The sequence below is a fragment of the Pygocentrus nattereri genome, chromosome 18, assembly GCF_015220715.1.
Source record: "Pygocentrus nattereri isolate fPygNat1 chromosome 18, fPygNat1.pri, whole genome shotgun sequence".
NCBI classification, from domain to species: domain Eukaryota; kingdom Metazoa; phylum Chordata; class Actinopteri; order Characiformes; family Serrasalmidae; genus Pygocentrus; species Pygocentrus nattereri.
Window position 1 is genome coordinate 15,050,796 of NC_051228.1, and position 12,938 is coordinate 15,063,733.

Genomic DNA, 12,938 nt, shown 5'->3' on the forward strand with positions numbered 1-12,938 from the left:
AGTCAATATTAAAATCTCCTGCAATTATTACTTTCTCTGTGCTCAATGCTAGGTCAGCAACAAAGTCACTGAATTCTTTTAAGAATTCCGAATAAGGTCTGCTAATGTCCGGCGCCCTGGCTCCTGGTAAGCAGATAACTCTAGCTGCTGGTGCCCCTAAAGGAGTAGCTAATTTCACATGTCGCACAACAGAACTTCCTAAAACCAGAGCACATCTGACAGGCTCCTCGGTGGGTGTTTCACCGAGTGGAGAAAACCTGTTTAATACGTGAATAGGTGGAGTGTGGTGCTCAGGTGGGCTAGCTTTAGCTTTAGCTTTGCTTCTATGCTGCCGAGACGTCACTCATTCACCCTGCTGCGGGGGCTCTAATGCCGGAGTTGGTGGGGCACATTAGAGCACCAAGTTGGTTGAGACATAGAACTAGTGAGTAAACAAGCAAATAAATAAAATTTATTAAAGGTCATGTTTTTTATGGGCCAGTGGCACCCATTATTTTTTGCACTGGGTTCAATAAAATCTTAGTTACACTACAGGTCTCACCATTGTGCTTCACTGAATACAATGTACAGTGTGCAGTTACTTCCCATGAGTTACTAATATAAGTCTCATACCCTCTTGGGAAATTTAACTGTATCTTGAGATCATGTTTTACCATTGTTTTACATTATGGCAAATAAAATCTTTAAAAGGGAGGGCCCAGGGGGACGGCTTCTCTGGAAAGAGAACAAGTCCGATCTTCGAGATAAAATGACTCATTTATGGCAGTACATTTTCCCTCTGGCAGTTGCTTGTTTGAAGTCCAGATTGGTCTATTTCGCTGATACAATCAACTAGACAATAACCGTTGTCTGTAATCATCCACAGGCAAGATAGCAAATCAAAGACATTTTGATACTTTTTAATCTCTCTAAAGATGCTGAAGCGATCAGGTGCCTGGTTCTTCAAGGGGTTGCCACAGCAAGTCTTGCCCGCTCCCTTACCCATCAAGCAGAAACAGTTCAACGAACCTGCTTCATTTGTCAACACACGGAACGGAGGTTTGCTTTACAAGTCTCTATTATACCTGAATGTGTGATTATAAAGTTCAGATTTATCTTGGACACTTTCTCTGATATGAAAGGATTACCCATGTACACATTAATAAGTATGCATGTGAGAAGCAAACAAATTAACCACATTTGTACACTGGACCATTTTCCTAAATCTAGACAGTGCCCAGCTTCTCAGCAGAGGGCAGCATATTCCAGGTCAGTGCCTGTTCGTATTTATTTCAGTGGGCTTTAATATCGGATGAAAACAGCCTGAAAACTGGAATATCACTTTCCTTTTTATTCACACTCAGCAGAAATGAAGCCTCCTGAGCAGGAGGAACAGTGTGTCATTGTCCAGAAGGAGCAAGTGTTGCTAGGAGCAAGGCCGACTGAGAACAGGAGCTCAGGTCGAACGCAAGCGGCTGTGGAAAGACAGACTAATCTAACAACAATAAAGAAAGAAGAACCCATCCAGAACACTAGAACTTCACAGCCATCTTCTGCTACCACACTAACCCAAAGAGGTAAACAGATTTGAAAGTAAGTAGCAGAAATTTTTTAACGGCTCTGCAAGAACTTTGTTGGAGACAGTCTGCAAGAACTTGATTAACCTTTGCAGTGGCAGTTACAGCATGTATTTGGCAAGTTTGGAGCTGTTAGAGTTGTGTGCAAAAGTCAGAGACCACCCTGCATTTATTTAATTTCCAGTTAAAATGACTATTAGTGACTATATGACTATAAGTGGATTATCTAATCTGTTCATAAATCTCCTGAAAAATTAGTAGCTTTTGTTAGTTTGTCTGTTTTGAATGTAAATTAAATAAATAAAAAGGTGGCCTCTGATGGCACTGTTGATTGGTCTTACTATTAGGTCACCACGTGGTTGATCTTAAACAGGTCTGGTAATGTGTTTCTCTTGCAGTCGAAACTCTTGCTCCTGAGAAAGGAATCCCACCAATGGAGAGCAGGCCACTACCCTCTATGCAGAAAGAGATACAACCCCTATTTGCAAACAGCACCCCTGCTGTACGCCAGCTCCCTCCCCCCACTACCGAGGAGGAGGAGGACGCCAACAGCTATGACTCTGACGATGCCAGTAAGACACTAATACACTCTGACACATGGTTGTGTTTCTTCCCTACAGGTTCTTTACTGGACTAAATTGTTTACCATGCAGCTCTTTCCTCCCCTAGAGAAACTTTGCATTCACACAATCCATGTCTGTCCTGTATGATCCAGCAGTGACTCGTGGCATCAACCTAGAATCCGAGTTTTTGCCTCTAGTTTATAGTTTTTGTGGAATTAGACATCTATTCCCTGTTGATCTGATATGTTGTCCCTCTTTTAGCCACACTGGGAATGCTCGAGTTCAGCCTGCACTACGAGGAAGAAAATAGCGTTCTGCACTGCAATATTATCAGAGCCAAGGTATTATGTTTCTGTCTCTGAGCGGGCAGAAATCACATTAAGTAAGCAGTTCTGTTTAAGTCTATTTCCATACAAGACAAAAGCTTCCTCCAATATTTTTGATGGATCATGTCAGAATGTATGTAACCATAAACCATACAACCATAGTGGCTACTAAAACGGAGGTGTAGGAGGACAAATGTTGACTCTTTACTGTCGTTTCTTTGGTTAAGGGCCTCAAGCCAATGGACTCCAATGGACTGGCTGATCCATATGTCAAGCTGCATTTGCTTCCAGGGGCCAGCAAGGTAACACAAAACACCTTCTGATCTGACTAATAAGGCTGATGGTATTGTTTTGACTTGAGAAGTGGGTACTGTCAGGAGGAACTGCTTGAAGTCTTAACTAGACACAACAGAAGAAAGTAAAGTTCACTCTGTAATTACCTGAACTCTTGGTAAAAATGTATGAAATGTATGAGTATGAAAAGGTCATGGAAAATGCTAATTCACTCACACTAAAAATGTGAGAATAAATCATTTAACAGAAGTTAATTTAGTCTAACAAAAAAGAACCATCTTTAAAACTACCTTTACAAAAAAAATTATAAAAACCCTTAACAAAACTATATGTATCAGCTATTGGAATGCATGCATGTAATACTTTCTGCAAACTCTCTTTGATGACATAATGGCATTCAATCTTCTCGTGTAATGCTCAATGAGATTGGAGGATAGAGCGTGAGGAATCTGAGACCACTCCTCAATATACAATCTCTCCAGATCATCCAAGGTGCTAGGTTCTCTTTTTTGTACTGTTTTATTCAGCTCACCCCATATGTTTTAGTGGGGTTTAGGTTAGATGGCCAAATCAAATGCTTGATTCTGTGGTCACTGAATCATTTTTATGTGGATTTGGAAGTATGCTTTGGATCACTGTCCTGCTGGAAGATCCAACCACAACCCAGTTTCACCTTTTTTGGAAGAGGATGCCTGATTTTCATTTAAAATCTCCTTGTACTTCATGTCCATGATGGCATATATCTTAACAAGATTGTCAGGGCTTTTGGAGGAAAACAGCCCCAAAACATCAGAGATGCTCCAACACACTTAACAGTAGGGATAACTTTCTTTTTTAAGAACCATTATTCCCTTTTATGCCAAACCCTCCTTGAGTGTTGGGTGTCAAAAAATGTACTATCTAAGCACAGGGCTAAGCACCAAAATTCAAGCAGTGTGTTGTGAACTCCAGAGTGCCCTTTTCCAGGCAGGTTCACTACAGCTCCAGTTGTTTTAAACTTCTTAATTATTGCCTTAACAGTGGATCAGGATATTTGTGGGTGAGTTTCATAGACACCTGATTTGTGATGGTCAAAACACTCATTTCATAAGTGTAGTTCTAACCTTGACAAAGGGAGTTTGGCCTCAGTGTCACTGCATAATTATATTCTATGTATAAATAAAGAGTCCCTGAAAACTGAAGTGGACTTAAAAAAGTGAAATAAACATGTCCACCATGGCAACATCAAATGGATGTTGAAATGTGCACACATTGAACGCTTTGTAGGAAACATGACAGACTTAATTGAATTCTTGAAAAGTATTTAAACTTACTGTGTAAAATTGAAGACTAAGAATCTATGTTCTTCTCATGCCAGTCAAACAAGCTACGCACAAAGACTCTGTATAACACTTTGAATCCAGTTTGGAATGAAACTCTGGTCTACCATGGCATTACCAATGAGGACATGCAGAGAAAGACCCTCAGGTGAGCAGAATTTGTCTCTAGGTTTTTTTCCTTAGAACAAAAGTAATAGTCACATTTACCTGTTATACAAATAGAACAACTTAATCAAAGCATGAAAGCTGTATTAAGCCTATTAGCCAATTCATGTTTCAATTATGAAAATCGTTAGTCATTTTGTAGACACAAGCTGATTAGGTATTACATTCAGTGCTTTCATTTAATTTGCAAGTGAGATGAGCTTGGAGACTCATTGATTTACACTCTTCAGCTACTTCACAACTTAATTAAAGACCTGACATTTCCAAGAGTGCAAGGGGTTAGCCTCCACATTGTTCTCTGCCAGGCTGTCTGTGAGTGATGAGGACAAGTTCGGACATAACGAGTTTATCGGGGAAACGCGGGTTGTCCTGAAGAAGCTGAAGCTGAACCAGAAGAAGAACTTCAGTGTATGTTTGGAGAGAGTGGTGCCGGTAAGCCGCATTACACACACTATTAGATTACAGATATTCTCGTAATGTATGTTCTTGAGTTTCACAGCCTGGGTTTGGCCCCCACATATGTAGGTGAAGCGAGTAGCTGCTGGAGGTTCGATCCGTGGCATGGCGTTATATGAGGAGGAGGTAACTAAATCAAACCTACATACTTTTTGCATGGATATACAAGTTACAAGTTTTATAACTCAAGACTGTGAATGGACATATTCACATTATGTAGGCTAACCTCTTTTGCATAGGTTGCAGGAATGGGTAGTTTTGGAAGTCCATGGTGCTGCACAGTGTCATGTCTCCACAAACAAATCTTTTTTAACCCAACAAGGTTGAAAATGAGCTGAATGGTAATATGTGTTATTTAAAGCAGAGAAAACTGCACTGCTGGACTGAAATTGCTCATTTTTACTGTTGTCTGTGAGGACTGACTGATTCTTTGCGTGATTTTGGTAGGTAAAAGAAGGTGATGATGCAGAGGAACGAGGCCGTATCCTGGTGTCACTCACCTTTAACAGCCAAGAGAGCCGTCTTATCGTGGGCATTGTCCGCTGTGCCCATCTGGCTGCTATGGACTCCAATGGCTACTCTGACCCTTTCGTCAAGATGTGAGTAGGAGCTATTTTTGAGATTGAAAACTTCCATAGCCACTACAAATTCTTGAAGTCAGAAAGTCATGCTACACGCTACACATAATGAGTGTTTTGAGATTATAAACATTATGTACAACATTATGTACATTATCCACAAAGGACTGGTGTGGTAACAGGTTTTCATTGTAACAGAGCAGGAACCCACAAATGGAAGCATATCAGTAGCAACATTCAAACGTAAATGTAACTTGTAAAATGGCAATGTATTCTTATGTTTGAATTTGAATTTCCCACTCATAAGTCAAAAGTTAGAATGTTATCTACCTTATAAGCATTTGCAGTCCTTAATAATGCATTTGAATTTGCATTATCAAAGAGAACACCTAGCCAGAAAGATGGAAAAACAGTACACTCAGTGAAAAAGGCTTTCTCTGGACTATAGCGGCCAGTTTAATGTTAGAACCAGAAACAGAATGAATGAAACAGAGCAATATATCCACTTGAGATTCTTTATATACAACCCACTAATAATATTTAATCGAATGTGTGGCAAATCTTTCTGTTTTAATCAGTGGGTCAAATTATGGCTAATTCATAGTGATATATAGTATAGTAATATAGTGTTAATTGAAAAGGTACAGAGAGAGATTAGTCCAGCATCAAAGGCTGTCTTGTAATGTACATAATGAGCATCAGATGTACATAATATGCATGCATATATTGGTGTCCACTGCATATTTTGTGTTCCACATTATCTGTCATGAGAAATTCATACAATTATTTAGTTGTAATTGTACTGGTACACACAGGCATATGTAGATCAAATAAATACCTTGTCTTAATGGTTGGATTGGTAACAGGTCTTGTACTGTGTCAGTACTATGTCATATCTTAACCAAGATCAGCTAGTGGGTCTCTAATGGTTTGCTTTCCATTTTAAAAGTGAATATTATAAAAATCCCTGGTGTATGTGTGTGACATAGTGAGCTGGTTCATGTTAGCAGATGATAGAAACAGCAGATAGGGGCCTTGTTTTGGAATGCAGCGTTAGCAGGCATTAACAATGGCTTTTAGCTAAATTAATATCACAGTTCCACAGTTTGTAGAAAACATCCCTACATGGCATCAAGTGGAATCTCCATGACAGGCCTCCCCACTCCCCTAGTTATTAATTCTTTCAGGCAACACCCAATGGTGTTGCTATAACATTCGGGCATTTGCACTGCTCCTGCACGTCGACGGCCGTGAGTGCATCCTCCCCCTTCAGTTGGCCGCATGTGGGTGTTTTCAGGGAGTTCCCTGTGAAATCCATTTGAAATGTAGTCTTGCTAAGTTGATTATTTTGTAAGTAATACTCCTATTTGCATCCTTTCTGTTTTTTGTTTTCATTGTTAAATAAATAGTAATATTAATTAGGTTAAACTTGTAAAGACTAGCATTAAGGTTGTTGATTACCACTTCTAGTCAAAATCAGTGATTTTGGTCTACTATTATCCAAGCAATCATATTCCAACACAGATTTCAAAATCAGGAAGTAAACAGTTGTGTTTAGATATATTAGCATTCACCGCTAGTCATCGATTTATGAAGACATCTGAAAACCAGAGCCGAAGTTTCATACCTTGAGTTGCAGACACCAATCACGTGAACATCAGCTGCTTCCTGATTGGGTAAGTTCGGCTGGATTTATTTGCATAAAGTTCAGCTCCCCTCAACTTTTTGATGCACCCCATCCCCCGTTATGCAGCACACAGCCTCATCTGATGAAACCAATGCTTTCTCTTGAAAATGAGTGGCGATGACATGCCAGAGCAATGCGTGAGGCACCAGTATTTCAGTAACTGCTGAAAGGAATGAATAGAAAATGCAAAAAAGAAAAAAGCTGGCGAATTGGACATGACACGTTCAGCTTCATTTTTTTATCAACCAGACTGATACACCAGAGAACTTGGCCATACGTTTGACTAAAGGCCTTCTCATTGAGTCCTAAAAACATGAAGCATCATGAGTGGACATATTGCTTTGCTTCATCTAATCTGCAAATATAAGAATAGCTCTAATCTCTTTGGTTGCAATGCTTTCAAATAGAAAGCCTTTTATGCTGAGGGTGCTGTCGGTCCCACCCTGATGGGATGGCTGACAGGTTGGGAAGTCCATTAAAATGAAAATGCAATCGGGTCAATGCATTTTTAAAGACATTTTGCCACAGAATGAGAACAGTAGGCAAGGATATGTAATTGCAAAGAGGAGGGGCACCAGTTCCCTTTTTACATTTGAATTTTATCCTCTTTCTAGCTTGGTGTTCTCTTTGATAATGCAACTTTTAAATGCATTATTAGAGAGTGCAAATGCATGTAAGGTAAGTTACATTTTAATTACCATTTTCACACAATTATTGTATAATCACATGAAGCATAAACATGCAGTTCTGGAAATACATTTTAATTTAAATAAAGCTAGGTATAAAGCATCTTAGTTTTTGTGTAAATTAAATGTTGATATTAAAGTAGTGAATTTTCATTTTGAGTCCAAAGTTGCATATATGACTGGGACATTTAAATTCAAACAAAAAAATACATTATCATTTTACACATTGCATGAGTTTTGCTACTGATATCCACATTATTAACAAATCTGCAGCCACACCAGCCCTTTGGGGGTAAGATTGGACACTCCTGGTCTACAGCATTTTTTCAGCCATGATCAAACATTTTAAAAACATTCTAAAATACACACCTGTTTAGTTTGGAATCACTTGCCATAATAAAGTGGTTTAATGTGAAACAGGTCACTGTAGAGAGGCCTACTGACTCAGCTTTCTTTACAGTGGTAATAAAGGATTGAATTGCCTTTAAAACAAATACAGTTATATGTAATGATAATGATGGTAAAATAGTAAATCTGAAAAAAAAGTTTCTTTGGGACTATTTTGTCTTACAAGCCTGCATGTATATCTTTGCCATGAATGAATTTAAAAAAATAGTTTAAGCTAAAAAATGCTACATTTTTTGCTAAAAACACCTAGTTTCCATATATGGACTGTATAGGCAGGGAAATAAATGCTACCTTTTGAAACTTTACATACTACATCAATCAACAGCAAAAGAAATGAGGGAATCCAATTTTTAAGGGGCCCTTAAAAGTTATTTTGCAGATCTTTTTTCATGCTTTGCACTATAGTCAGAGTGTGGGAGTAAGGGGTGCCCCTGGTCTCAGACATCAGCCAGTGTATTGCTATAACCACTTCATGTAATAACTTCCTATGAAAGAGCTTTAAGAGGCATTAAACTCTTTAGACTTCTGGTTCCTATCATCACCACTGTGGGCAATTCTGACTCTGGTAAGTTTCTCTTGAACTGTGCCTTTTACACCAAACCACTCTGAATGACTTTGTGTACATCTTATTCATGTAAATATGCAGAAATGTAGAAAAATATGGCATTCTTCCTCAATATCTTTTGGTATTTTATATTTAAGCATCAGAGCATGTGTGTTATGATTAATACATAATTAATGTAATAGCTGGGATTCAGTCACAGGCCAAAGACCTTCACAGCAGCCATGTCATCATAATAATACATATCCCCAAGGCTTGTTTTGCTTTTATACAGCAGTACTGCAAAAAGTTAATCAAAGAAGCCCCATCTAGTTCGTCTGAAAATGTACTTACAGCTAAAGCCATAAAACTGTGAGAATATCAGGTTCAGCTCCACCTTTTTAATAATTACTACATTAACCTGCATGTCTTTTGTTCCAGCCAGTCTGTAAAGCATTTCTCAGCCCACCTAGTTTGCCCAATTGTATTCTGTTCATTTCTAGCTAATTCCAGTTTGTTTATTTGTTCCACCATCACAGCTGTCTTCCATAAAGCATGCCTAGCAGCAATGATGGGTTCAGAACTCTTCTTAAGAGTCTGACCAAACAGGCTGCAGGTCAGATATTATCTTATATCAGTTATCAAATGTGTCAGTTTTCTGTTTTTAGATATAATAAAGTATAAAGTAGTAAACCGTTGCAAAATATTGAAGGGTGCTAAGAGGACTGTGGAAAAAAGGGCCATTATCACAAATAAGAGCACACTTATCAACCAGAGTCTGCCGCCCGATCTGACTGTTGTATAAACAACAATAACTTGTACAGTGTGTATTTCAATATGACAAACTACTGACCAAAACATATTTTTAAAAGGTTTATTCCTAATTTCAGGAATAATTAATAAATGATTATGAATGTAGTGTAATTAACTATTTATGTTCAGTTTGTTTACTTTATTTACCTCAATAATCGATTTCCACATTATAAATATAAATTCTGGGTATTGATTTGATTATAACTTCATAAAATTATTGATGCTATGCAGTTTTAGAATTGTGTATAGCTCTGTTGAATATTCTGGACATGGCAAACATTTCTTACTTTATTATGTGCTTTATTTACAGCTCCCTAGTGTCCAACTAATTATTTGAAACGTGAAGCTGCACAGGACTAACATATTATTTTATTGTTAGTCATATTTTATTGTTGTCATTTTATACATGTCAAATTGGTTTTGTATTCTTGAAAGCTATAATTTCAAACCTTTGAATGGTAAGTAGAACTGTGTTTTGGAAGCATCTTGTCTTTGTCCTCCTTTGTCACATCTCATGGGGTGGTTATTATTAGCTTATCTTAGATCCTTTTTTTGGGAAACTAATTAGACTTCCATGTAGCTCATAAATGTGCTGCACATTGTTGTCTTTATTGTTGTGCTGTTCTGTAGTTGCCTGAAGCCTGACATGGGGAAGAAAGCTAAGAATAAAACACAGATCAAGAAGAAGACCTTGAACCCTGAATTTAATGAGGTTTGCTCTTTCTGTCTGTCTTACTAATACCCATCTGTCTTGCTAATATGAGATGGAGCAAAGCACTCTTCAAAATGCCAGTGACATGACACCTTGAGAGAGCATTTATGAGCTCTGACACATCAAAACAAAAGGAAGTTCCATATTCTGTTCATGTCACATGAAATGGGTTCTGCCACTGACATGTTTCAGAAACTGACAGCTTTTTTGTTTTTGCAGGAGTTTAGCTATGAGATCAAGCATGGTGAACTTGCAAAGAAGACTTTGGATATCTCTGTCTGGGACTACGACATGGGAAAATCCAATGACTTCATAGGTATAGACTCGTTAGAGCATAATGTATGGTATCAGTACCAGTAAAAAACCTGCAGATAATGTGATAATGTGGCTTCTTATATTATAACATACAGACATCCTTTAATATTAGCTGAACCATTCGCTTTATTAAGACTGGTAAACTGACCGTCAACATGTGTTTATATACATAAGTGGCTCCAAGTCTGAGACCACACAGGAAAACGTTTAGACTTTAAAAAACAAAACATAGATAAATTATGAAGAAATATTCAAGATTCTGCACTATTTGTAGGGCAATATGCTATAATTCAAGCAAATATGTGACACTGTGTTAATAGTTTTTCCTGATTTTTTTAGTATTATTTGTTTGTGTTGAGGTGACTCTTCAGTGGATCTGATGTACTCATCAGAGGCTATTGCACAAATTTGTAAAGTCCATCCTATCTTAAGTGCATTAAAGTAAACTGGGGACAGAATAAATACTAAGAAATTGTGAAATTCATGTCAAGGTTTTAAAGATACTACTTCTCACTCAAACTGGTGTGCTGGTGTATACAGTCCTCAATTCCAAAAAAGTTGGGAGAGTCTGTAAATTGCTATGGAAAACAGAAAACAGTGATCCTGTTGTATCCATTTTAATGTACAAAATGATGTTTTGACATTTGAGGGATGGATTTCCTTCTGGATTCCCCAAATCTCTTGATGACATATCACCACAAAGAGTGATATACCTAAAATCCTTGCAATCGCATGTTGAGGAATGTTGTTCTTAAACTGTTGGAATATTTGTTGATGCATTTTTGGCAAAGTGGAGAGTAGAGGTGAGTGTTATGGAAAAATGTAATATTACGATACTTCAGGAAGGTTTTTTACAAAACACATTGTTGCACAATATTTCTTTTTTTCTGACATCTGATAAGGAAGAACAAAGAAAGTCGTGCCACTTATTAAAAATACTGTCAAAAATTATGAATGTAATTACGTGTATTCAACATTTCACACACTGTGAAATCTAAATCCAAAGTATATCCACAATATAAATATACTCAGAAGAGCATATTTGAATGTATTTTCATGTAATTTATCACAATACAGCATTAGGTACTGTCATATTGCCCAGCTCTAGTGGAGATTCTTTGCATTCTTGCTTATAAAAGACTAACATTGTGTTATTTTTTTAACCTTTTACCCTGTTCCTAGTTTTAAATTGCCCCTGTCCCAAATTTTTTGGAATGTGTTGCAGGCATTAACTTCAGAATAAATGTATGAAGTTGATAAGATAAAATATTTAATATAGTGCTTTTGTACTTTTTCTTGTTTAAATATAGGTCAATGTGGATTTACAAGTTTTGCTCTGTGTTTTTATATGCATTTCATACACTGTCCCAGCTAGTTTTGACTAGTGGTCTCAGACTTTTGGACTCCACTGTATATTACAGATGCCAAAATTTCATGTTCAGCAATACAAGCTGAACTGGTGAAGATGAACTCACAACACCATCATGGTAGAAATAACAAAAGAATGTAAAATTAATCCAAACCTAACCTTTGAGGGTAAGGGATAATATGTTCAGCAAGATGAAAAAGTTCTATGAAGAAAACTGATAAAATAGTAAGAAAAATGAGAGTCAGTGATACAATTTCTTATTTTTAAAAGTTGTTCATGTCTTGGTCCGGATAGCACAGAAGAACACAGGTTGGTTCTTGATTTCATGTAAGCCACTGCATGGATTTGGAAACATGGAAGTTTCATTAGCAACTTACCTGATTAAATCAAGGACTAATTTGACAAATTATGTATTTGTTGGTCACTATAAATTCTGGGCCTTATCGAGGAGATATCTGAAAATGGTTAAACAAACACGTAACTTCACGTAAAATAAGTTCGTGTTCTAATCGCTTAATTGTATTTCAGATTTACACAATTTTCCACTTACCCCGGAAGTAAGTAGTCAGCCAGACATGCTTGGTGTCCAAATTTTGCTTCTTTAGTTTAGATTTTCGATGTGTTTTAGGACACAGTATGAGTTAGTGTGAGCTATAAAGATGAGCAGGACTTCTCAGTGTAGCTGAACCCAGCAGGCAGGCTTTTTAGACAATAGGTGTTGTACCGAATTCCATCTCCTCAGCACAGTCCAACTTCCCTTAACTGTTATTCCATTTGCTCCATTTGTTTGTTAATAAAAACAACAAAAATCACAAACATAATCTGTAACGTCCATATGGCTGCATATGCATGACTGCAAAGGAATGTCTGAATTCAGCACAACACCTCTTGTTCACTGGGCTCAGCTTCACAGAGAAGTTTTGCTCATTTTAGTAGCTCACAGTAAGTCATACTCTTCCCTAAATCACATCGATAAGTCTGCAGAGGAGTCACTGACTATTGACTCCTAGTGTTTGTTAGCAATAGTTGCTTCATAGCTCCAGTACTAAACTAAAGAAGCAAAAGTTGGGCACCAAATAGATTTTTTCACTGAATCATCCATTCAAGATAACTAACTGCAGTTCTGTGTTTGCTTTCATATCAGTTGGGC

The 12,938-nt window shown here is 37.5% G+C and overlaps 1 protein-coding gene across 3 annotated transcripts in view; it reads left to right on the top strand.

Annotated features, from left to right (window-relative positions):
• rph3aa (rabphilin 3A homolog (mouse), a) overlaps nucleotides 1–12,938 on the top strand; it is a 53,151-nt gene that overhangs the window by 38,925 nt on the left and 1,288 nt on the right. For 2 of the 3 annotated variants that reach the window (XM_037546919.1, XM_017693691.2), the window contains exons 5-16: nucleotides 915–1,038; nucleotides 1,210–1,248; nucleotides 1,344–1,556; nucleotides 1,955–2,128; nucleotides 2,381–2,460; nucleotides 2,673–2,747; nucleotides 4,097–4,206; nucleotides 4,529–4,655; nucleotides 4,749–4,805; nucleotides 5,127–5,278; nucleotides 10,023–10,104; nucleotides 10,324–10,420. In XM_037546919.1, coding sequence (XP_037402816.1) covers nucleotides 915–1,038; nucleotides 1,210–1,248; nucleotides 1,344–1,556; nucleotides 1,955–2,128; nucleotides 2,381–2,460; nucleotides 2,673–2,747; nucleotides 4,097–4,206; nucleotides 4,529–4,655; nucleotides 4,749–4,805; nucleotides 5,127–5,278; nucleotides 10,023–10,104; nucleotides 10,324–10,420 — 1,330 coding nt within the window. The remainder of the gene's footprint in view (nucleotides 1–914; nucleotides 1,039–1,209; nucleotides 1,249–1,343; nucleotides 1,557–1,954; nucleotides 2,129–2,380; nucleotides 2,461–2,672; nucleotides 2,748–4,096; nucleotides 4,207–4,528; nucleotides 4,656–4,748; nucleotides 4,806–5,126; nucleotides 5,279–10,022; nucleotides 10,105–10,323; nucleotides 10,421–12,938) is intronic. The other variant, XM_017693692.2, reaches the window with a different exon arrangement.